At 46.5% G+C, this 26210-nt stretch overlaps 1 protein-coding gene across 6 annotated transcripts in view; it reads left to right on the plus strand.

The window, feature by feature from the left end:
* LOC137533924 (EF-hand calcium-binding domain-containing protein 6-like) overlaps positions 1 to 26210 on the plus strand; it is a 100091-nt gene that overhangs the window by 33740 nt on the left and 40141 nt on the right. For 5 of the 6 annotated variants that reach the window (XM_068255238.1, XM_068255237.1, XM_068255241.1 and 2 more), the window contains exons 2-8: positions 3954 to 4045; positions 6023 to 6123; positions 11208 to 11285; positions 14202 to 14375; positions 22196 to 22315; positions 24145 to 24290; positions 25754 to 25899. In XM_068255238.1, the coding sequence (XP_068111339.1) occupies positions 3954 to 4045; positions 6023 to 6123; positions 11208 to 11285; positions 14202 to 14375; positions 22196 to 22315; positions 24145 to 24290; positions 25754 to 25899 (857 nt within the window). Of the gene's footprint in view, positions 1 to 3953; positions 4046 to 6022; positions 6124 to 7506; positions 7536 to 11207; positions 11286 to 14201; positions 14376 to 22195; positions 22316 to 24144; positions 24291 to 25753; positions 25900 to 26210 lie in introns of those variants that run through there. The other variant, XM_068255240.1, reaches the window with a different exon arrangement.

The following is a 26210-nucleotide window of genomic DNA, read 5'->3' on the forward strand; positions in this document are numbered from 1 at the left end:
TCTGAATCCCATTACCGCGCATTAGTGCAGGGAAGGCTTGTTTTGGCAATGTAATCATCCGATCGCACCGCATCTATGTATTGGTAGAGAGAGCCAGGTGGAGCTTCTGTAGTCTATTCACATCTGCTAATATAAGAACTAACGAGACACTTAGAGCTCGGTAAACAAACACAGAAACACAGAGCAGTGCATTTCTTCATCAACTACATGGGAAATAAAGACCCTTCATTGTGATAAGAGATAAAAGGTTTTGTTCTGTAGATTCTGTAAACCCCATTGCCACCCTCTGATATACCTATTTGGGGGGGGGGAGACGGGATTTGGATACCTACCTAAGTAGTGGAAAGCCTCAGGATGGTCCACCACTGCTACCAAGGGCTTTTGAAGTTCTGGCCATACTCCCGACCATGTACAAGCGCGTTCATACTGGGCACATGGCGGTACTGTCTAGAAGAACCAAGTCACCCATGCAGGATGGAAAAAGCCATGCACTAGCGACTTTGCTTTACTGGGCATGCGCACAGTTTGCAGGTGTACTGGATTAGGAAAAATAAAATATTTATAAAATGTTAAAATACAATAATTGAAAGTATACTAACCTTGGGGGAGCCGTGGAACCCAGTCTTTAAGCACAGCAGAAAGAGCCCAAAAGAGGCCTAAAAAGTTGGTCTTCACCACTGTGTGTACTGCCAACCAGTGGCGTAACTAGACTTAATAGGTCCCGCCTGCAAAATGATAGCATGGGCCCCCTTGGTTCCTGATCCCCTTTAGGTTACGTGCTTGGGAGACGGAGAATGGTAGCAGAGAGTGTTCTGCTGTGAAGTAGCGTCTGGAAGCAGGAAAAAATTACAGACGCTTCTGCTACTCGCTTCTCTGCATGGTGAGAGGAAGTGGCGGGGACAGTTTTTGTGAGCAAACGAGGTTTTTTTTGCTAATTGGCTGCACTTGCGGTTGGGGAGAAGGAGGAAGAGAATCCTCCAAAGCCTCTGCCCCCCCCCTGCGATGGCAGGGGCCGCAGGGGTGATTGCTACATATATGCTGCCAACAATTTGTGCTGGTTAGTTGAGTTCTGGATAACTGGGAGTCTACTGTAGTAATAAATTCAAGTACTTGCATTCACTACAAGCGCCCTTTAAACCACCAATGTGTAAACAATCTTGGATATACTCTATTCTTGGATATACTTTATTCTGGTCTTCCTCTAGGATCACCTCTGATAAGCTGAGAAAAGCTCAGATTCTAGATCCTGGAGTGTGTTTGGAATCTCATCTATACAACCGTTGTCTGTGGAGCCTTCATCATGCACTGGTCAGACTATAATGTGCGGGTTCTTGCCTTATTGTAATGGAGATAGCTTATAACGACAGCCCAGACAGCCATTGTGCAGGAGATCATCTCCAGCCCTATCTGAAGGATTAATCTGATAGGGCAGCTGTCTCGTGTAACGCATCCGGAGTCTGAGTCCCAGGGATTTCCTTTTTCTACTAAATCTATTCAGCTCCAAAATTCACTTCAAGCAGAACTCCACTAAGCTTAGCGTCAGACATGAACTTAAAGGACCACTCCAGCGAAAAAAAGTAAGCAGTTCAAATCTGACAGAACTGACAGGTTTTGGATTTGTACATCTCCTCATGGGGGATTCTCAGGGTTTTCTTGGTTTTTTTTGGTTTCAGGTTTTGTTGGTTTAACTGCCAAAACAGTAATATACCAGCCAGTCTCCCTACAAGCTTGTACGCTATTTTGTAAGTTAGACTTAGCAACTGCCTTTCAGGAAATGCCTTTGAAATCAAAGAAAACCCTGAAAATCCCATATGAGGAGATGGACTAGTCCAAGACCTGTTGGTTCCTGTCAGATTTTAACTGTTTACTTTCTTTGATGGGGTTCACATTTTGTTATTGGTACTACATAAATGTTTTTGTGATTCAATGTTATTAGACAAGACACAGAACATTTATATTGCGCTTTTCTCCTGGAGGACTTAAAGTGTTAGAGCTGCAACCACTAGGGGGCGCTCTATAGGCAGGAGCAGGGTTAGGAAGTCTTGCCCAAGGTCTCCACTGAATAGGTGCAGACTTACTGAACAGGAAGAGCCGAGTTTCAAACCGTTACTTAGATTTAGGCCTAAAATTGGTCACATCGGCGATCGGGCAAGCTCTTGTCCGCACAGATTTTCATCCAATTTGATAATAATTACCGAATCAGATGATCGATTGGCTGCCAAGCTGAGTAGTGTATGGCCACCTTAATTATTTGCACCTGAACAAACCATGAGACTCCTGAAACAATGTCCTGTGGCAGACGAGACCAGAGTGGAGTGGTGGTGTCATTAGGGATTTTGTGAAATTCCAAATATTATATTGGAATTTAGGCTAGGTGCACACATAACATAACATGAAAAGCTGCGTTTTAGGTCATGTGCGTTTTTTTCGTGTGCGTTTTTACTGAGTTTTTGGTGCGTTTGCATTAGCTTTTTTTTTTTACCGCAGATGCGTTTTTCAAGTGTTTTGCTTGCGTTTTAGGCCTCGTTCACATCATTTAGCGCAGATGGCTGTGCGATTGGAACGCAACGCGTCCCATTGCACGCCATCTGCGCTCCTATGCGCTGCGCTGCAGATCCCATTCATTACAATGAATGGGATCTGCGCTGCGATTCCCAAAAATGCGTGCAGCACGCGATAGCGCAATCGCGCTGCCACGCAGCGCATATGATGGGAACGGTAGAAGGGCTGTCTATGCCCTTCTACCGTTCTTGCGTGTCGCACACTATACACGCTGCCAAAATGCGGACGGCAGCGCGTATAGTCTGAACGAGGCCTTAATGCGTTTGTGGTTTGTATGCGGTTTTCATGCATTTTACAATTGAGTTTTATGCAAATAACTAGGAAGAGATCAGGAAGCGGAAATACATCACAAAAAATTAAAAAAAAGAAAACCGCATGAAAAAAGAATACCATTGCATTTCAATTGACTTTCATCATGTGCGTTTTTTATGCATTTTTGAATATCATGCAACAAAACCTGCGTTTTGAAAAACGCACGTTTCAAAACGCATATGCGTTTTTGATATGCGTTTTTTCCTGCAGCCCATAGACTTCCATTGGCGGCAAAAATGCAGCGTTTTCCGCAACGCTAGCGTTTCTGCTAAGTATGCACCTAGACTCAGCATTTTCAAGCTGGATTTCTGACGCATACCTTATACTGTATTCCAAAAATTGCAGGAAATTTTCTTTGTGCAATACACAAATATTTTTTTTACATGGATAGGGAAAAACATCTCAAGCTCAGCTCAAGGGACGTGAAAGCTAAATTGTAACCTGTTGTAAACCTCTTTTCATGAATTTGCACTAACCATTATTAATCCTAATTATGTTTAATGCATAAATACCTGTGTGTTCGCTGTACATTACAATTTCACAATATTGCAATGTAAATCCAAATCCATAAAAATTGGAATTCTTTGTGACATTTCAGAATTTCAGCAGATTCGGAATTCGGGAATTTTTGACCATGCCTGGTTGTTTGAATAATATATTCCTTGGAGAGATAATTGTGATGAAAAGTAAACATGCTGTATGTATTTAGAGGGTTTAGCCTGTCTAATTCCCCCTCCTCACCTGTGACTAATCACAAGTGTAATTTCATCTCAAGATGTGTCAGCTGGCTGCCTCGGCAGAGAAGCTAATTTGTAAACACAGGATGTTAACCTTATGTCTGCTTCCATGAAAGCATGAAGTAGACATGCTGCAGATTTATTGCAGGATTTGTATCAGCTGTAACAAAAAAATGTTTTTCCTTAAAGGTTATTATGCTGTTGCTTATTTTTTAGATAGGAAGTTATGAGCTCAGGTCCCCGGTCAGAAAATTTGAATTGATCCCAACACTCACACATTAATAAACTCCATAAATCATAATTGAGATATACAGATGATGGTGCTTGTTTTCTCCCCCCCAGACAAGACGCCCTGGGAGCGACATGAGACTAAAAAGAAGAGGGAAGATATTGTGGAAAATGACATTTCCCAGCTGAAGAACCAAACTGAAGAGGTAACCTGTGGTTTTACCAGAACACCCACAGCCCGATGTTTAAATCATGATAGTCTTTGTGCAGAGCAACCCCCGGCTCACCCGGGGGACACTTCTCCCCAGAGATGCAATTTAAAGTGAACCCGAGGTGAAAATAAACTGATGAAATAAACAATTCTATTTATCCTCCTAATCTTAACAATGACTTTTTTTTAAGTATCCTATGGATTTATTTTATATCTAAACATTTACAAAGTAGGTTGGATATTTTACTGTCTCTAATCAGTGACAGCCTATTAAGTGTCCCAGAGTTAAAGGGCAACTGAAGTGAGAGGTATATGGAGCTGCCATATTTATTTCCTTTTAAACAAAACAAGTTGCCTGGCAGCCCTGCTGATCTATATGGATGCAACAGAATCTGAATCACACCAGAAACCAGCATGCAGCTAATTATGTCAGATCTGACAATAATGTCAGAAACATCTGATCTGCTACATGCTTGTTCAGGGTCTATGGCTAACGGTATTGAAGGCAGAGGATCAGCAGGGCTGCCAGGCAACTGGTATTGCGTAAAAGGAAATAAATATGGCAGCCTCCATATCCCTCTTGCTTCAGTTGTCATTTAAAAGGTCAATAGTTCATGTATTTTATCTCTCCTGGCCCTCAGAAGTTGTATTCTGCCAGGAAAACTTTTATGGCTGTAATTTGCTTATCAGTGATGTTTACTATATTCCCGACAACCTACTGACAAGACAGAAGCTGTCACTTGCCTGCCTGAAAATTGACTCTTTCAGGCAGCAAAATAAAACAGCCAGGTTATTATGTTTTGTACCATACATACACGTTTATCTCATTATGTCACATGTCACCTCGGGTACACTATAAATCGGATCCAAGCTTAAGAAAAAAAAAAAAACCACCAGCAGCATTATAAATACAAAGTACAACAGTTCTCACCCATTGTTGAAAATTTCTGATAAGTGGGTTTTTGTATCAAATTCAGTCTACCACCATTTTAAAAATGCAAATTGAGCCTAAAAAAACCCCAAACTATTCTAGGAGAGCTGCTCCCAGGATCACTTGCAATTGAGGAACCAGGAGAGCCGCAACTGTAGATAGATGAGGGGAGAGGTTAATTATTGTATTTTTCGGACTATAAGACACACTTTTTCTCCTCCAAAAGGGGAGGGGATAAGTCGGTGCATCTTATAGTCCGAATGTACGGGGGGAACTGCAGAGAGTGCTAAAGAGCCCCCCCCCCCCCCATCCTTACTTCAGGTCTCCAGCTGCACTGCTTATTTTCCTGGCGCTAAAGTGTTGGAGCTGCAATCTCTCCACCCCTCGTCTTTGATTGGTGTGAGCCATGGTGGGAAGATTGCAATTGGTCTCAGAGTGGTGCCTTTGTCCCACCTACAGGGCTACGATCGCAGCATGCACAGTCATAGAGGGTCACCAGTGGAGGGCGCATGTGAATTTCCTCTGTGGTGATTGGCTGACGGCACCCCACTGGGTGATGATTGTTGGGAACTCTGCTCCTTCGTCCTGCCTGCGGAAGCATCGGAGCCATTAGCGGAGGGAAATAAGCAGATGTGCTTCTCTGTCCCGCCCTCGGAACATTGAAGCTGCTAGTAGAGGGAGACAAGCTGCTAGTATGAGTCTTATAGGACGGAAGCTGCCATTACTAAGTGCTAATATGACCCGGGCACAAGTCTATCATTTTTTACTACGTAAAAGCAGATCATTTTTTAGAAGCAAACCCAGTCTAGTTTTGTTGAATGATGATATCCCAACGGGGGAATCTCAGAGATCCTCACAGATTTGTAAATTAGGCACTATATGTTCTTAGTGGTTTCCTTTTGAAAGATGGAACTTTAACCATTGTATGGTTATGGCGCTATGATTTTTCAGTATGTTAAGTGTCTTCCTTTACATGACTCTAGTTGTGTTTTAGATGATGAGGCTGTGAATAGAATGGACGTTATATTGTCTCTCTTACAGCTCGAGTTCCAGCTGCTGGAGAAGATAAACTCAGGAGGATTCTATGAGCTGAAAAGGCTGTTTTTGTCCCATGACCCAGAAGGCCGGGGCAGTGTGACGAGGTATTTATAGCTAACACATATATTTTATACGCCATCTGGTAGGACCTGACAACGCTGCACTTTTATTATTTAACTCTATGAGTTATTCTTCATATTAAAGGAGAGCTCCACTGAAAAAAAATGAGGAAAAATAATTAGTTAGTATTCTCTTTTCCTGACGTATTTGGCAGAATAGCTTGTGAGCTCTCTTCGGCCCAGTATACACCAAAAACCTCTAGCAGATCTGCAAAACGCTAGAGGTTTTTGAAGCAGATTTCAAAGGGATTCTAGGCATGTTTAGAGAGGTTTTCTAAACACTCCTAGTGGTTTTTGGAGCCTTTTTGTGTAGCAGATTACAAATATTGTTACAGTAAAGCTGTTACTGAACAGCTTCTGTAACAAAAACGCCTGGAAAACTGCTCTGATATAGCGTTTTTCAGAGCGGTTTTCCACTTTCGTATACTTAACATTAAGGCAGAAACGCCTCAGAAATCTAAAAAATGCTGCAGCCCCCAAATTTGCGTTTGTGGAAAAAACGAACCGCTCTGATGTGCACCATCCCATTTACTTTCATTAGCCAAGCGGTTTTCCCCCTGCAAGCGTTTAAAAAAAACGCTTCAGAACCGCTCTGGTGTGCACCAGCCCTTAGTTTCTGGCCTATTGCACCATTATTTTGAAAAACTTTGATGGTCGTCACTGGTGGGAACTGTGATCAGCAGCTTTTTGGGTCAGTCAGAGGGGTTCTTGTAAGTGCTCATTCTTTCAGGGAGATTGCTGATGCCTCTAGGTGTGCAGGTAGAGTTGAAATACCTCCTGCTTTGTGCATCTAATTTATCATTCAGCAATAAAGATGGCCCGAACGGTTCGAATGCGACCTTATTCGCGCAAACTTTATGGCGGCTCGACCCGCCCCCTATACTACATCATTAGGGTCAACTTTTACCCTCTACATCACAGTCAGCAGGCACAGAAAAGCCAATCAGGCTACACTCCCTCCTGGAGCCCCCCCCCCCCCCCCCCCCTATAAAACGCAGGCAGTGTCAGCCATTTCACTCACTCATGTGGCGTGGCTGCAGTAATTAGAGAAGGGAGAGAACCTTGCTGCTGCTGACATAGGGAAAGCTTAGTTAGGCTCTTGTGTTAGGCTTGTTAGCTTGCTCCTTCTTGCTGATCTTATTGCTAAAAAGCACTCCTCATCCTCAACAGCTCTGACCGCTGGCAAGCAGGGAGTACGTGGCTGTGCAGCTGACCTACTTGTGACATCTTCACGGCTTGCAGGCAGGCCTGCTGCCACCTCCTCTCCTCCTGCTACATCCTCTTCGCTGTCCTCATCCTCCTCCTCCTTGGCTGAGTGGCAGTTCAACTCTACTGGTGCTGCGGTGTCCTCTCCAGCTACACAGCCCAAGCTCCCCAGGGCCTATGCTGCATGCCAGGTACGACGGTGTCATGCCATCTTAGACATGTCTTGCCTCAAAGCGGAAAGTCACACTGGAGCAGCTCTCCTGGCTGCTCTTAACAAATAGGTGGATCAGTGGCTGACCCCACACCAACTGGAGATCGGCAACGTGGTGTGTGACAATGCAGCAATCTCATTTCGGCTTTGAATTTGGAAAAGTTGACACATGTACACTGCTTGGCATATGTGCTGAATCTCATAATTCAGAGATTTGTGTCTAAGTACCCAGGCTTACAAGACGTCCTGAAGCAGGCTAGGAAGTTGTGTGGGTATTTCAGGTGTTCTTGCACGGCCATGGCACGCTTTGCCGATATTAAGTGGAGAAACAACTTGATTTGCGATAGCGCGACTCCCTGGAATTCGACCCTCCTGATGTTCGACCGTCTGCTACAACAGGAGAAAGCCGTCACCCAGTATCTCTACAACTACAGTAGAAGGACACACTCTGGGGAGATGGGGATGTTCTGGGCGAAGAACTGGACACTCATGCGAAATGCCTGCAGGCTAATGCGGCCGTTTGACGAGGTGACAAACATGGTGAGTCGCAGTGAAGGTGCCATCAGTGACTTGATCCCGTATGCTTTCTTCCTGGAGCGTGCCGTGCGTAGAGTGGTGGCTCAAGCTGTGGAGGAGCGTGAACAGGAAGAGTTACAGGAGGAAGAGTTGTGGGATCAATTCTCATCAGAACAAGGTGTTTCCTCAACATCTGCAGCAGCACAAATTGGGGAGGAGGAGGAGGAGGAGGAAGAGTCGTGTGGGGAAGAGGAGTCAGATGATGAGGAAGGTGTTTTTTTGCAGGCGGAGGCGGAAGAAGAACAACCGCAGCAGGCGTCGCAGGGGGCTTGTGCTGCTCAACGTTCCCGTGGTATTGTTCGGGGCTGGGGGGAGGAAGTGAACTTACGTGACGTCACTGAGGAAGAGCAAAAGGAGATGGATAGTACGTCTGGATCCAACTTTGTGCAGATGGCGTCTTTCACACTGTCCAGCCTGCTGAGGGACCCCCGTATAAAAAAACTCAAGGGGAATGACAATTACTGGGTGGCCACGCTACTAGACCCTCGGTATAGGCAAAAAGTGGCGGAGATGTTACCAACTCACCTGAAATGCTGCACATGCAGAACAAGCTGGCAACTAAGCTTTACAGTGCGTTTAAGGGTGATGTCACAGCACAACGGAATAAAGGTACCACTGCCAGTAATCCTTCTCCCATGTCCACGCAGGCAAGGACAGGACACTCTAGCAAACTCATGGTGATGTCAGACATGCGGACATTCCAACGCCTCACCTTAGCCCTTCCGGATCCACCCTCCACCAACGCCTCGACTCGCAGGTAGCCGACTACCTGGCCTTAAGTGTGGATGTAGACACTGTGAGCAGCGATGAAACCTTGGACTACTGGGTGCGCAGGCTTGACCTGTGGCCAGAGGTGTCACAATTTGCCATCCAACTTCTGTCTTGCCCTGCCTCAAACGTTTTGTCAGAAAGGACCTTCAGCGCAGCTGGAGGCATTGTCACTGAGAAGAGAAGTCGCCTACAGGGATGATCGGAAAGAGCAAATTCCGTTCCACCGGAAATCACGGATTCCGTCAGTGTTAAATTCCGTTGCTATGAAAATTCCGCCGGATTTGTACGAAATTCTGCGGAATTCCAGATTCCGTCGGAAAAATTGAAAAAAATCGCTAAAGTTACCTTGTTTATGCGGGAGGAGGGTCTCATCTTCCAGGGAATTGTAGTATTTCAAAAGCCAGCTTACATACCGTGGCTGGGAATTGAACCCAGGTCTGAGTGTGTGGTAGGTAACTCACTTAACCACTATACCACCACCAACACTACATGCTGAAGCCAGCCTAGCATGTACCATTATGATCAATCCAAGGGAAAATTAGATTGCTTAAGGATTTGTAGTATGTCAAAAGCCAACTCACATTGGCTGGGAATAGAACCCAGGTCTGAGTGTGTGGTAGGTAACTCACTTAACCACTATACCACCACCAACACTACATGCTGAAGCCAGCCTAGCATGTACCATTATGATCAATCCAAGAGAAAAATTAGCTTGCTTAAGGATTTGTAGCATGTCAAAAGCCAACTCACATCACCGCCGTGTGACTGCCTGCCCCAAGTCGGTCCCCACACAGCACCTCTGCCTGCAGGCTGCTTGACTGCCTTCTCCGCTACCGCCAACAGGGTCCAGGACTCCAGGCGGTTTCCTGAATTTTTAAGGCCGCTACTAGCATCGGCTGCTATAATAATTTTTCTGGTGCGTGTACATGTCTGCCTAATTTTTTTGGCTGCACTGCAGCGGCAACAACAAAACAAAATGCATGTACATTTGTCAATTCCCCTTCGTGATCGTTACCTTGCTGCGGTGAAGGGTCTTGTGTATCACAATGAAGCAATGACCGCAGGCTATATGAGTGTCTTGAGGGGGGGGACACCCAAGATAATAAGGTCTTTGCTTCATTGTGGACAGACCAAATTCGATCAGCTGGACAGTCACTGTTGTTCTGTCATTGAGACATCAGCCCGGCGACCATATGGGCTGGAAAACCGCCATGGCCTGCACTCTCGCCATGGTGTGCACCAGTCCAGCAGGGCCGTCACTACACAAACAAACAGCTGCGTGCGGTGCGTTACACAGTGAGTTTGGTCTGTCAGTGTGAAGCAGTACTCTAATTACACTTCCTGATTGATGTATACTCCTGCAAGATGTTTTAAAGCACTTTAAGCCTCCAATTTAGCATGCAATCCGATTTCTGCCCTTAAAAAGCTGCTTTGCGTCAAATCCAGATTTTTCCCCAGGACATTTGGCGTCTATCCCACTCCTCCATGCAAAAACTCAGATGGTAGACCCCTTGAAACCTCTTTTCCATCACTTTTCTGGCCAGCATAAATGTTTCTAGTTTTTAAAGTTCGCCTCCCCATTGAAGTCTATTGCGGTTCGCAAAATTTTGCGCAAAACGAACTTTTGGCAAAGGTTCGCGAACTGAAAATCGGAATTTTGAGCCATCTCTTTTCAGGAATAAGCAAGTTACTGGGGCTTTACTGGGCTGCCTGTACACCAAAGGAGTACTCTTCTCATAATTGCGGAAATCCATTTGAGTTTCAATTTTAGTTGGCTGCTAAACCGAAAAGAATATAAAATCTCACAACATTAAGTTACAGATTGACTTGTGTAGTGCTGATATGTCATAGCAATTTTGTAACAAAGTTGGAATTTACTTTTAGGGCAAAAGCTTGGTTTATTCCTTGTTACAAACTGGATTTTCAATTGTTCAGCAATAAATAAAGATTGTAGAGTAAGCTGCTCATTACAGCCAATCAGAAGAAACATTTTATCAATGCCAAGATGTCACAGTAATGTTACAAACTGGATTTTCAATTGTTCAGCAATAAATAAAGATTGTAGAGTAAGCTGCTCATTACAGCCAATCAGAAGAAACATTTTATCAATGCCAAGATGTCACAGTAATGAGAGGCCATTGCTGATTGGTCATTGTTGTCAGCTGAAGCTTGTACATCTTTCTGAGCCTCAGTGGTAATCCTGCTGGTGAGGTATAATCTTGTATATAGAGTAATGAGGGCAACAGAGTGTTTGTTGGTGATACAAAGCATATCTTCAAGTTTTCACATTTTCCCTCTGTCTTAGGGATGCTCTGCTGGTGATCCTGACTACATTTCTGGGCCGCTTTATTAGTAAATCGCAGTTTCTACATCTCCTAGAAAGGTAAGAAACAACTGGCAGTGCTGCCTGTTAATGTTACTTTAATTGTTACTATACACATACTTAATTGTGTTTACCGTCTTTCCCCGAATATAAGACAGTTTTATATTCTTTTTGAGGAGGAAATATGTGCTAGGGCTTATTTTTATGGAAGGGGGGGATGGGGAGAGGGGTACACGCTTTCAGTGTATGGGGAGTTGTGAGGTCTCTTACTGCTCCTCCCTTGTGGCTGCGTCCCCCTCTGTTCCTTGTAACTTCTGCGGTGACCGGAATAGAATTGAAGCTGTACGGGCCCCTTTCACCCTCATGCTGACGCTATACGTGAGGTCGTCTCTGCGTCCACGCTCCCCTCTCGCGTAATCAATGTGCGCCTGGCTGATGCGTTCCAACGACACTTGTGGGGTTATAACCGCTGCCATTCAGCTGAGTGAAACTGCAACTGAAGGGCACTTGTAGCTGACAGACAAAGGCCTAACACTGGCTCCCAAATTTGATATAAAATTGCATCAAACTGATGTTCCTGTGCTCCCAGCTGAACCTCTCCATATGCTTCACTGGGAAAGCTGCTTGCACTGTCAGCTGTTACTGAGATAGGAGAGATTACAATCAGCTGTTGTGTACACAGACTGCGCATCCTCAACCTCCCTGGCGGTAAGCCCGAGCTGAGCTCGGGCTATGCCGCCGGGAGGCACCGCTGAGGCCCCGCTGGGCCGATTTGCATAATTTTTTTGTTGTTACACGCAGCTAGCACTTTGCTAGCTGCGTGTAACCTCCGATCGCCGCCGATCCGCCGCTATACCCGTCGCCGCAGCCGCCCCCCCCCCCCCCCCCCAGACCCCGTGCGCTGCCTGGCCTGAAAAAAAAAAATTTTTTAAAAAAAGGTATTTGCTGCCCCCTGGCGGATTTTAACAAACCGCCAGGGAGGTTAAATGAAGGGATTATTCTTTATGGTTTTCAGTTACAAAATGTCTGTTCTATATTTTTTTTGTAATAAATCTGGCGATGATGGGCAGATTCGACCAAGAGACAAATCTCTCTCTGATCGATTCTGATCAGAGAGAGATCTGTCAGCTACCCATAAGACCGCAGGCCAATTCCCGATCAATTTCAGCATGTAATCTCTCAGGAATCATCCCGGGAGTCCACGCATCCCCCACCTCGCCGCTGTTCCCTAGTGTATAAATGTGCGTGTGCATTTTATACATTACCTGTCCTGTGTCGCGGTAGCCGTCTGTCTTCAGAATCCGCCGCTCTTCCATTAGCCCCATACACACAGCCGGCGTGTGTTTGACTTCACAAACGAGTCGGCGTGGTAAGCACCGGCGGCATGTAAGGGGCTAATGGAAGAGCGGTGGATTCAGAAGATGGACGGCAACCGCAACACAAGGCAGGTAATGTATAAAATGCACACATGTACATTTATACACTGGGAATACAGTGCCGGGGGATCCGTCCCTAGTCCCGTTATTGTTTGCCATTACCGCCATGTACCCGATCTAACAAGTCGGCTCTACATCTTGCAGCATGTCTAGCTGATACATCCAACCAATTTTGGCCTGAAATTGGTCGCATTGTTGGGCATGCACTTGGTGGCACCAATTTTCTGATTCATTTATAATCGAATCAGATGGTCGATCGGCCATCAAGTCGCCTAGTGTATGGCCACCTTTAAGTTGAAAAGGTTAATCCAGAACCTGGCCTCTCGGCTGTCTCCAGCTGTGATGAGGAATTTAAAACCGGTATTTTTCTTAAAAGAGCTTTTGTATAGTTTCAACCTTGACTTGTCTGGTTAATAGGCAGGGCCTCTTTGGCATACGTTTTTGCTTCTACCTACTTACTGTGTTTGTGAAAATGAAACACCAGATTAAGCAAGTACTGTAAGCCTATCAGACCTGGATTTTCTAGCAAAACTGATGACCAATTCAACTCCCTCATTAGATGGTGTGTATAATTATGTTAATATAATTACTCCGGAAGACAAATATGTTTTCACTTACAGATGAGTAGCCCAACAAAACAAGCTTGGCCTCCTTTCATAATTTGTAACATGTGTTAATGCTATGTGTAAAGGGTGTGTCCCTGTTTTACAGGTGCACATTAAATTGAGGGCATAATTATGGCACTTGAGTGGCAAAATTGTGTAATAGTTCTCATTAGAAAGTAAATGACCCAGACAGGGCTGGTAAAGCATGAGACCGAGTCTTGGGCATCCTCGTGTCAGCCTTCTCTCTTTTACAGAGGTGGTTACACAGTGCTGGCAAGTGGTTGGCATTCACTCAATTGTATTAGCAAAGCAAACAAAGCAGTGTGCAGTCCTTACAATTTTTCTTACGTTTGATTGTTTCAAAGCTGTAGTATTTTATGTTTCGGGAACACGCATAACCCCTTTCTCAAGGAAGTTACAATCACAGGCCCTCTCCAAAGGCTACGAACACTCACTGAACTGCACAAGAGGTTGGCACATTAACACAGAGCTGGGACATAGTCCTTCAGAACCCAAGGAAGAGATACCAAGGTGTAATGGAGAACAGGTAGAATATCTGTGATGTTTATACCGTTCTCAGCCATTTCCTTTCCCAGTGACACACAGGACGGTGCTCTGAGCTGTGGGTGTCACCAGGACATGAAAGGAGATGAATACTCATCAACACTTAGAGCAATAAGAGCTGAGCATAGGTTTTAAGCATTCCTCACTCTATCCAAACCTATTAAAAATTGTCTGTAGACCTTTTTTGTTTTTTTAGTAAAATATGGGGCGGCCACTAATTTCCTTACTCTCTAGTCTCTGATGATTGAGAACTGCCAATCAGTCCTACCGAATATTATCCTAACCTACATAAAAGCCCCCACTGACCTTGTATAAATGTGTTTGCTCTATAAACCTGCAAATGACTTGGTTCCTCTGTGTATTGTACACAGGTTACACATGGGAGAAAAGCCAGTCATCACATTTAATGTGTTCTATGATCATTTCAAACTGGAAGAAAACAACAATCCCCCAGACTGGTTGGACCCCATGAAGAGGAAGCAGAAAGGAATTCTAAGGACCGCCCATGAGGTTCACCTGGAGCTGAAAGACATGGCTAATAACAGGTGACACATGGCTCATTGAAGTACATTCTCCACATGTTATTCACACTATAGGGGCAAACTTTATTGTGACAAAAAATTACTAATAACCTTTTGCCTCATTTGTTTTAGTAACCGATGTTCTATGCCAGGACCACCAATTAAATTCAAATAACAATCACTTTCAAATGCAGGTTCTCTTAGTACACAAACAGTAATCTTTAATAATGCTTTAGCTGGGATAAGTATCAAAATATTGCATAAAACTATCTATAGCCTCTAACTGGAAAAAAAATAGCCCCACCCGAACTATCTGAAGTCCTAGCAAAAATTAAATGGACTACACTTATGGAACAGTTAACTGCTACCCTCAGGGATACTGAGGCCAGATTTGATAAGATATGGGGTCCATGGGAACTCTACCTGGATAGTGGCTGATAAAATCAAAACCCCTCTCTCTGCCCCCCTAGACCACAAGGCCTGCTTCAGTAAGCTACCTTGGCTCTGACCACCCCACTACCATTCATTTAGACTTAGGAACCGACCTGATACTAGTATTTGTCTTGTTCTTTTCATTGTTCTATCGGTTAACATCAGTCATTTGGACTTAAACAAATTCACTGACTAATTAATGTCCTAGGTACTATCTGTATTTCTTCCCAATTTTTCCACATTCTAGGTATTCTCTTCACTGATCCTCAATTTCATCTAGGTATACCTTCTTGAAACAGATACAAGAGACTTGAAATGTTATCATACAAGGTCAATGACTCTATAATTCATATGGTTAAAGGAGATATCCGGGCAATTTTAATAAAATAAACGCTACTTACCGGGGGCTTCCTCCAGCCCCAAGCTCCCAGGACCTCCCTTGCCGCATCTCTGCTCTCAGCCGTTCGCCGGAGCTCCGACCCGGTCCCCGGCGATGACGTCAGAGCGACCTGGAGGTCGCTCTGTACTGCGCCTGCGCGATCGGCGCTGTCAATCACCAACACGTGGGCCGGAGCGGACTATGCAGATGCAGTAGGCCTGGAGGTTGCTCTGACGTCATCGCCGGGGACCGGGTCGGAGCTCCGGCGAATGGCTGAGAGCAGAGATGCGGCAAGGGAGGTCCTGGGAGCTTGGGGCTGGAGGACGCCCCCGGTAAGCAGGGCCGGCCCGCTCATGAGGCGGGGTGAAACTTTTGCCTCAGGCGGCAAATTTCCAGGGGCGGCACCCGCCCGTCCGTGGGTGCGGGGAGCCGGCCGCCGAGCTGGAGGGGTAGCTGGCAGGACGGGGGTATTGGGCCAGCGGCGGGGAGGGGGGTCGGACCCCCCCCCCCCCCTCCCTCGCCTGGGTCCCCCGTCCTCCGCTCCCCTCCAGCCTTAAATAGAAGCAGCCGCTATATGATGTGTAAGAGGAACGGGCGGGGAGGACTCACCTCTTCCTCGTTCCAGCGTGCGCTCCACCGACGTCACTTCCTGCAACGCTGCAGGAAGTGACGTCAGTGGAGCGCACGCTGGGAAGAGGTGAGTGTCCTCCCCGCCCGTTCCTCTTACACATCACATAGCGGCTGCTTCTATTTAAGGCTGGAGGGGAGCGGAGGACTGGAGACCCAGGCAAGGGAGGGGGGTCTGACCCCCCTCCCCGCCGCTGGCCCAATACCCCCGTCCTTCCAGCTACCCCTCCAGCTCGGCGGCCCCCCCCACGGGGGGGGGCGGCGGCGGCGGCGGCAATTTTTTAAAAATTTGCCTCAGGCGGCAAAAAGTCTAGGACCGTGCATTTATTTTATTAAAATTGCCTGGATAACTCCTTTAAAATTATATCATAATCATTTTCTAAAGTTATAAACAAGCTGTTCATCTATGCATAAACTACAGAATATTGTTAAAAGAGGAAAAAATTATACCATTCTCTGTGAATACACTCTTTGTATCTGTCTATCTATGCTTTTGAATTCAATAAAAATAGTGTTACAAAAAAAAAAAATATTGCATAAAACATTAACCACTTCAGGATTCGGCGTACGCTTAACTACGCCCCTGAATCCTGAAGTGAATTGCATGGAAACGGCCGCTCGTATGAGCGGCCGTTCCATGTCAGTTCACGGAGGGTGTCTCCGTGAACACCCTGCGAGCCTCCGATCGTGGCTCGCAGGGTAAATGTAAACACACGGGGAAGATCTTCCCCGGTGTTTACATGTATACGGCGCTGCTGCGCAGCAGCGCCGTGGCGGAGATCGGCGATCCCCGGCCTCTGATTGGCCGGGGACCGCCGGCACCTGATAGGCTGAAGCCTATCCTATCCGGCGCAGGACGGAATTCCGTCCTGCGCCGCTCACAGGGGGAGCTAGAGGGAGGGAAGAGGAAGGCTGCCAGGAAGCGCTGCGGAGGAGGGCTTTGAAGATAGCCCCCCCCGCAAGCGCAAGCAGCCGGCGGCGATCAGACCCCCCCAGCAGGACATCCCCCTAGTGGGGAAAAAAGGGGGGAAGTCTGATCGGCCTGGCTGCTAGCTGATCGGTGCTGCGGGCTGGAGAGCCCACGCAGCACCGATCAGCAAAACCACCCGGTATCCGGAAGTGGTTAAAAACACTGTTCCTGTCAGTGAGGCCTCACTGTATAGTCAGGGCCAGTTCTAGGCAAACTTGTGAAGATGTGCACCCCCCCCCCCCCCCCCCGAATTGGAATGATCGCACAGCACCCGACAAATTTGCACCGCACGCTATAGCTGCGATGAGCCCCCCAAAAAACACCCAGTATAGGAAGGTAGCCAATTATTGTTGCCCCCAGTATTGGTAGGCAGGTACAATTGCCCCCAGCAGGGGTGTAACAATAGACCCTGCAAGGGATGCAGCCGCAGGGAGGCCCAGAAGTCATAGGGGCCCCATCCTGAGACTGACAACTAAGGGCAAGGAGAGAAAAAAGTCTGCTCTCTGCACAATTGTTCTAATGACTGCATCTGCTCAGCCACTGATAACGAATCATTAGTACCTATTCAGTGTGCAGAGGGGCCCATCCAAAGTTTTGCAGGGGGGGCCAGTGATTTCTAGTTTTGCCCCTGGCCCCCAGTATAGGTTAGCCAGGTACAGTTGCCCCCAGTATAGGTTGGTCAAGCACTCTCTTCACTTCCTGTTTCTGCCTGGTGCTGCCCCCAGACTGACTAGTGCCGCCTGAGAAAGTTGCCTCAATTGACATCATGGGCAGACCGGGCCTGTGTCTAGCATATGCGTGAACAGTGGCAGTTAATGCATGTGACCGTCGCTCAGCCCTCGCCACTACCATTGTTAAGCGTGAAGAGGGGGGAGGTTAGTGTTAGGCATGGGGAACGGAGTGGTTAGTGCTATGTGTGGGGAGGAAAGTTACTGTTAGATAATATAGTAGCGGGGAGGGATGCTAGAGTTAGGCGCAAAGAGGGAGGTTAGTGCTACAAGTGTAGATATTACATTATTTTCTAAATATAGCAATATCTTGCTCCAAAATGTACCCATGGCTATAGTATATATACATGAAAGGACTATTTGTCCTTTTCATGAGATTAACTACACCCAATAAGGCTCCTTGCACACTGCATCCAGTTCCGATTTTTCATCGTTTTTTACATCCAATTCCGATTCCGATTTTTAATCGTTACTGCATGTTGCGTTTTTTCCTCCGTTTTTCTGTTGATTGCATTCAGGGAAAATCGGAAACGGAATTGGAATCGCAATCGCAAAACGGATTTGCAGTGTGCAGGGAGCCTAATAGTGGTATAATTGTCCACAATTAAATGGAAAAGCAGCATTTGTTGTTCAGTCATCGTCAGGGTCGTGTCCGAATCTTTGCGACCCCATGGACCACAGAACGCCCGGCTACAAAGGCAACATAGGAATGCTCAATGAGATGTTAATAATTCTAAGTTGATGCTGATTTTATGTTACTTTTTGGCAAATGTATGCAGCTCTATGGAAATGGACAACATAAATGCAGCAGTCCATGCCTTTTAAGCCAAAAGCTTTTAAATAACTTTTTAGGTATACCGTAATTAATTTAAAATAATCTTACTCCTGCTGTGGGTAGCTAATTACTCATGCTGCAAGATTAGAGTTTGTAGGTACCATTGTACTCCAAACAGAATATTATTGCAGTGCTTGCAGGAAGTGCAGTTTGATCTCACTGCCAGTTTTAAAAATTCTTAGCTGGCTGCAAGTTTAAAAGGAAAGATCATTTTTAATAACATTACACTACAAAAAAAGATACCTGAGCAGTGAGCAGCACTTATAGTATCTCCAGAAACGATTTAACTAAAGGGATTTTTCAGTCTGGAGTCTGCCTGTCATGAAATATGAGGTCTGCTGGTCCAAACCCTCTTTTAGAATAATAATAGGTTGTTAGCTGTTTCTTTTGTTTTTCTATTGTAGTTTTGGCAAGCACCCAGATCACATCCCGGCATCACATCTGAAATCAATAGACCGGGGGGGGATATTAACCTCCGCTAAGAGATGGGCCGGAGAGCTGGCATTCTCTTGGCACTCCGCACACAGAGGCCATTATAGTCAGTGGCAGCTCTCCGGACACCAGATTAGAATCTTAATTAGGAGGAGATTCTTCAGATCTGATTGGCCTCTTCATCCTGCTTGTGAGGTTTCTGTTGTTAACCCTTTCCAATCCTACATCGGACAATGTCCAACACTGGCATAGCCCTGTATAGGTCCAACGTAGGGAAAAGTGGCTGTGGCACTGTTGCAGATAAAATCCATCTCATCAGATCAGTCCGACACTCTGATCACCGCCACTGCACAATATAATATAAATAATATGTGAGTGCGTTTGGGCATGCTGTAGGGATGCCATTGCCAGATCTGGTCTGTGATGGCATCTGCCTATGTGGATCCTACACTTTGATCCCCTCTAGCAGTACGCAGCACCACATAATAATGGAATAATACACTTTATAGAGAATTGATGTATGCATCAAACCAAGTAACACCTGACAAATCTGGCTTTGCAAATTTGGCCTAATTGGCTATTCACGAGACATAGCTCATGCAAATATGCATTTGCTTTCGCTTGCCAAAGTTTGCACGGTTAAAACCAATACGGCAAAGCGGTTGCCCTGCGGGAATTAGTTCATGCTACATTAGCACTATCCAGGAGCGCCACGGGGAGGCTTCCCAATGCCCCCATACAACCGGGTTGCCGCGGGGCCCCAAGCGCTCTCACTGCCTGGAAACCACAGCGGCATCCCGGAGGGGGAGGCTGGGAGGTGCAGGCGACCCCCCCAAGCGTGGCCAGCGCCGGGAAGAGCCGCCCGCACCTGCCTCCCAAAATTTAAAAACGGGCATTTACCTTAACGTCTATTGCGCTCTGCTACATGAGCACGACTTGGGAGCGAACACATGAGAAAGGAGTGTAGCATGGGCCACTCCAAGCTTTGGAGCTCAGAGCTGGCTTTCCCACAACACTCCAAGGGGGGGGGGGGGGGGGGGGAAGACAGGCGCAGACAGCCTGCTCCAGGGCTCTCACCTCCTAGAACAAGCCATCCACCACCCGCCTCCAAAGGGGGATAGTAATGAAACACTACACTTTATAGAGAATTGATGTGTGCATCAAACCAAGTAACACCTGACAAATCTGGCTTTGCAAATTGGGCCTAATTGGCTATTCACGAGACATAGCTCATGCAAATATGTATTTGCTTTCGCTTGCCAAAGTTTGCAGGGTTAAAACCAATACCGCAAAGCGGTTGCCCTGCGGGAATTAGTTCATGCTACATTAGCACTATCCAGGAGCGCCACGGGGGCATTGGGAAGCCTCCCTGTGGCGCTCCTGGATAGTGCTAATGTAGCATGAACTAATTTCCACAGGGCGACCGCTTTGCGGTATTGGTTTTCTGACCCTGCATAGTTTGGCTTGCGAAAGCAAATGCATATTTGCATAATCATTGCCTCATGAATAGCCAATTAGGCCAGATTTGCAAAGCCAGACTTGCTAGGGTTAAAACTTGGTGTTTGAGCACGCATACATTTTCTCAAGGTAAGCATAAAAATGTAACAACACTGGTGTGCCTGGCGGGGGGGGGGGGGGGGGGGGGGTGAGGCAGGCGCAGACACTCCAAGGGGGGGGGGGGGGGGAAGACAGGCGCAGAGCCTGCTCCAGGGCTCTCACCTCCTAGAACAAGCCATCCACCACCCGCCTCCAAAGGGGGATAGAAATGAAACACTACACTTTATAGAGAATTGATGTGTGCATCAAACCAAGTAACACCTGACAAATCTGGCTTTGCAAATTGGGCCTAATTGGCTATTCACGAGACATAGCTCATGCAAATATGTATTTGCTTTCGCTTGCCAAAGTTTGCAGGGTTAAAACCAATACCGCAAAGCGGTTTGCCCTGCGGGAATTAGTTCATGCTACATTAGCACTATCCAGGAGCGCCACGGGGGCATTGGGAAGCCTCCCTGTGGCGCTCCTGGATAGTGCTAATGTAGCATGAACTAATTTCCGCAGGGCGACACGCTTTGCGGTATTGGTTTTCTGACCCTGCATAGTTTGGCTTGCGAAAGCAAATGCATATTTGCATAATCATTGCCTCATGAATAGCCTAATTAGGCCAGATTTGCAAAGCCAGACTTGCTAGGGTTAAAACTTGGTGTTTGAGCACGCATACATTTTCTCAAGGTAAGCATAAAAATGTAACAACACTGGTGTGCCTGGCGGGGGGGGGGGGAGGCTGGGGAGGGGCAGAGCTGCAGCACGTGAGCTGGTGCTGTCCCCGTCCCTGATGCTGGGTCACCTCCTTGCTCTAGTGCATACATGTCAGGCCCGTGGGCCACATTTGGCCCTCAGAGCCATTAAATTTGGCCCTCAAGTGGTTTCCCCACTTTGCATTATGTATTGCCCACTCTGGACCACCAGGGAAGCTATATTGGTGGTGAAGCCCTAGAACAGGGGTAGGGAACCTTGGCTCTCCAGCTGTTAAGGAACTACAAGTCCCACAATGCATTGCAGGAGTCTGACTGCCACAGTCATGATTAATAAAGGCAAATGCATGCTGGGATTTGTAGTTTTATCACAGCTGGAGAGCCAAGGTTCCCTACCCCTGCCCTAGAACATCAGGGAAGCTATATGGGGAGGTAGGGGGAAAGCACTAAACACCAGGGAACTGTATAGGGGAGGGAGGACCACTAGACACCAGGGAACTTTATTAGGGCGGAAGGTGGACAAAGGCGTAGTTAGGATTTCAGCGCTCAGGACAAAGACTGCTTTTGCACCCCCTCTGGACAAATTGGGCATGGCCACACATCAGAAAGTGGGCGTGGTCATGGGTGGAGCCAAATGTACAAATGCTCTTTAGAAAGCGAGATGTGCACCCCTTCCCCCCATTTAGATAGCCAAATGTACCCCCTATAGTTAGTCAGATGTACCCCCCTTGTTTTGCTGCGAACACTTCTGCACTTCTCTGCAAAGGGACGGAGAAAAGCAGAGGCACTTCGGGCAGCCAGCGAGCTGCCTCTCACTAACTTGGGGGTGTGGTGGCCATTCTCTGCAACCCCTTGCCCACCCATAGCTGCGCCTCTGAAGGTGGCCAGTAGACATTGCGGTTGGCCTGCGCCTAGGTCTCAGTGTACAATTTCGACCCACTTTGTATTTGTGTTTGACACCCATGCTCTAGTGCAAGGGGGTACAGACCTTACAGATCGCTGCCGCCAATCCTTTCCCCCAATCACCCACGTTCTCCCCCCAGCACACCGAAAAAGATAAAGCGCTGGGGGTGACATGGGTGATCGGGAAAAGGTAGCCCAACACTGTCCACAAATGTTTTGCTAGCAGTGCGGTAACTTACTGCCAACTACAACTGGTTATATGAAGTCTCAAATTATCTTACAGATATTTTGAACTTTTGAAGCTTTTTCCAAAGAATTCCCAGAACTCTCTGAAATTTCGCAGTTCCTTGTCCAGGCTGGGCATCATAATGTCTGATGAAGAGTATAAGAAGCTGTGGGAGAGGTAAGATGACTGTTTTGTGGTTTATGTGGCCGATTGTCTATAAGCAGAGGTTAGAGAGAAGCTGAAAATTTGGATACAGTGCAAATTCAGGTTTAATAAGAGGATGAACCAGAAATTTGCAGGGGGTTAGTGAGATTCAGGAGCTTCCCACTCATCAACCAGTAGCATTAATTAAGCTAGTTAGTTAAATGACATTTTACAATTTTGATTAGCTCCCTTCAAAGGTCTGGTTCATCCCCCACAAATTTTGGGTACTGCTGAACCTGCTGCACCTTCTTCAAATGTTCTGCTCATTACTAGCAGAGTTGATCAATTCTTCTGGGAATTTTTTTTTAATTCGATGATTATTCATGGAGACACACATGGTACATTTTCCAAATTATTTCTCTGACTGGCTGGCTATGATCAGGCTACACTCAATGCAAACATAAGCACATGGTCCTTACCAGCTAGTCAGAGAAATACAAGGAACCAGTTTAGCCATTCTTCTCTCACCTTTCCCATTAACAAGATGTTTCCATTTGCACAACTGCTACTCACTGGATTGGTTCATTTTTCACACCATTCTGAGTAAAATCTAGAGACTGTTGTGTGTAAGAATCCCAAGAAATCAGTAGTTTCATGAATACTTAAAGAGGAGCTGTCAGCCACACTATCTCAGAAAACCCCCCACATATATAAGTAGATAAATACTTGCGCTACTTACATAACATGTATTGCACTGTCCACGTTTTGATTTTAGTTATTTTTCTATAGTAAAAAAAGAGAAAATCCTTCTTAGGATTCTCCATTTTAACTGTCTATCTTGAATCCAATCCTGATGTCATTTCCTCCCTTACTCTCCTCTGCCTGATTGTGTATGCATTGCCTGCCCTCCTCCCAATCTTCAGGCACTCCCACTCAGCTCTGCAATAGAAGGTGCATTGTCTCAGCATGAGAAATATTGGCCAATCAGAGAGGAACAGAGGTGTGGGAGAGGAAAACAGGAGGGAAAGAGGCTTAAGCCAGTCAGGCTGCATTAGTTAGGTCTGAGGGGAAAGTAAAGAAGGAAAAAAAGACAACCCAGCATGCCCTGCAACTTACTTTGTGCAGCAGATGCTCCAAGTAAGAGCCACAGAAACTGGGGAATGATGTTTTATGGATAAGAAAAGTAAGAGTGATTTTTAACTTTTGGATTGCCTGGTTAGCATCCTTATTACTTGTTTACCAGATAAAAATAAAGAATACATTTTTGATTTTATGCCCGACAGTTACACTTTAAACCAGGCTGTCTGGCACTAGCAATCATGCATGACAAAATCACTGAAAACACTGAGAAACTATTTTTTTCCCACACTCCTGACCTGCATGTGCATGATTTTATGCATAGCTCTGTTGTGATTGGTTTAAGGGCCCTTTTCCACTAGCAGTCGCTAGCGTTCGGGCTGAACGCTAGCGATTGCTGAATCGCAATTCCGCCGTTTTCCCGACGTTTGCGGCCGCGATTTTGCTATGCTATGGTAGTGGAAATGACCTACCACGATTCCTATGTTAAAAAGCAAACCGTAGCGATTGTAAAATCGCTAGCGGTTTGCGGTTTTGCGCTAGTGGAAAAGGGCCCTATTAGGTAATTGCAAGAATAAGCAGGTGTACAGGTATTCCCAAATAAAAAGTTCAGTGAGTGTATATTTTTAATTCTGACCACCATAAGCAATGATGATCAAATACAAACAAAAAACAGCCCATATGTACCTGAGACAGAACACAGAATTGCTGGCAGTGAAATTTTAGTTTAACAATAAAGATTCCTGCGAAAAAAAAATTGTCTGAATTATTATTGGTGTTTGAAGATATGTGAAAGAAGACAACGGCATTCTGGGATTGGAGGACCTGCGGCGTCAGCTGGGAGTGAAACACCCTGAGAAGTCCTATGAGGAGCGCAGTGTGCTGCTGTCTGCTCTGCAGAAAGTGTCCAACAGCCGGCAGGAGCAGATAAGTACGTGGCAGCTGTATAGACTGCTGTCTATGGGATTACTGCGGAAATATGTGTCCATGCTCTACTATCTGCCTTTGTGTCATTGTATGTCTTCATTGTTGGAGCATGGGGTTCTGTACATGCAGATAAGCACCCAGTATAACAAGTTAGAGCTCTTTAATGAAGAAAAGCATGCAGACATATCATACACAACCATCAGGAAGTGCAGCTTACTTAGAACAGAGAGAACAGAGAGAATATGGAGTGAATACAGGAAATGACAATCCCATAAAGATCATCATATTTACACACAGTGACAATGTTGTGGTTGCTTTACTATACTGCAATTTAACCTCGTGGGGACCACTGATAGTAAATTCTACGCCGCACTTGTAGCTGTCTAACTCTGATTATGCCACCTGCTGCTTCCGCTCCCAACGTGATCGTGCGCACCTGAGAGGAGAGAGTCATATGACAGCTGACATCTCCCCTCAGTGATTAGGAGCCATCACGATTAGCTCCTGATCACGTGATCTCTACGATCGCCGGCCGATCGTAGTGATCACTATTGTGCAACCGTGGCAGGAGGGGAAGAAGAAGGCGGGACTCGCCTTCCTGACGTTCCCCTGGCCATCGTTGCATGCCTCCGCTCTGCCCGGCATCTCTGCTCGCTCTGCCTTAAGTGTTGGGTCCCGGCTTGATGACGTCATTAGGGAGGTGCGAGCAGGGGTGCTGGCCAGAGCGGAGGGGGCTAGAGCTGCTCATCACTGGGGCCTGGGAGGTGAGTAAAAGCTGCCGGCAATACGGGGCACACCGGACTACACTGAGGACACCATGCCTAGCTAACTATACTGGGGATCCGTCTGCCTGACCCCCCAAACACGTCCCCCCCCCCGCATGTAAAATGGCCTGGTCCTTAAAGAGACTCTGAAGTCTCATAAAATTCGAGTTTTTATTTTAAAAATCACTTTAACATCATTGCCCTACCTACAACATCTCCGCGGCTGAACTCTAACTAAATTCCCCCTAACTACCTCCCCCCCCCCCCCCTCCGCAAAATCCATGACTTTCTTGGTCGTGGATTTTGCTGCCCCGGGAGGCAGAGCTCTCAGCTGCAACTCTGCCTCCATGCGCGTCAATCCGCGCGTATCTCTGCCTCTCCCCGCCTCTCTCAGTGAAGGAAGACTGAGAGGGGCGGGCGGAGGCGTCGATCCGTGCTGATGGACGTGTGTAGAGGCAGAGCTGCAGCCAAAAGCTCTGCCTCTCACGGAAGCGCTTCCCACAGTGTGCCCCGGGGAGTTTGGGGGGATTTAGTTAGGGTTCAGCTGCAGGGATGTGGCATTTTAGGTAGGGCAATGAAGTGAAAGTGATTTTTAAAATAAAAACGTGAATTTTATAAGACTTCAGTCTCTTTTTAAGGGGGGTTAGGCAGCCGGTCCCCAGGGGGTTAAGGTAATAATCCTGTTGATACTTCCAACATTCAGGAGCTGAACCAGCTGTGGGATCTCGCATGAGGACTGAGAGGAAGCTGTCGCTCAGTATTGAGAAGTGGCTAAAGGAAAAGTTCAGGGAGGGCGCTCGAGCCATGATGGCGGAATTCTTGGTGTATGATCCAGAGCGAACGCACAAGGTACGTTTGTGTTTCTGATTGATCTGATTGATTCTTCTTCCACCACCTCATATAATCAGGGCTATATTTCCATTTCAGGAGTAGAGATAGATTAACCTCTTAAGTACCAGAAGTCTTTGGCCTCTTAACCGGACCAGAGACTTTCTGCTACAAAAACCGGGTTTACAACGTCACGCCGCACGGAGCCATTTCTCTAGCCATTCGCACCGCTCTCCCATCACTGCAGCCCACTCACTCTGCTGTCGCTATGACAGCAGAGCACCGTGAGCAGGTCAAGAGCCAATTTCATTGGCTCCTGACCCTATGATCAC

This window comes from Hyperolius riggenbachi, chromosome 10 (genome assembly GCF_040937935.1).
Source record: "Hyperolius riggenbachi isolate aHypRig1 chromosome 10, aHypRig1.pri, whole genome shotgun sequence".
Taxonomy (NCBI): Eukaryota; Metazoa; Chordata; class Amphibia; order Anura; family Hyperoliidae; genus Hyperolius; species Hyperolius riggenbachi.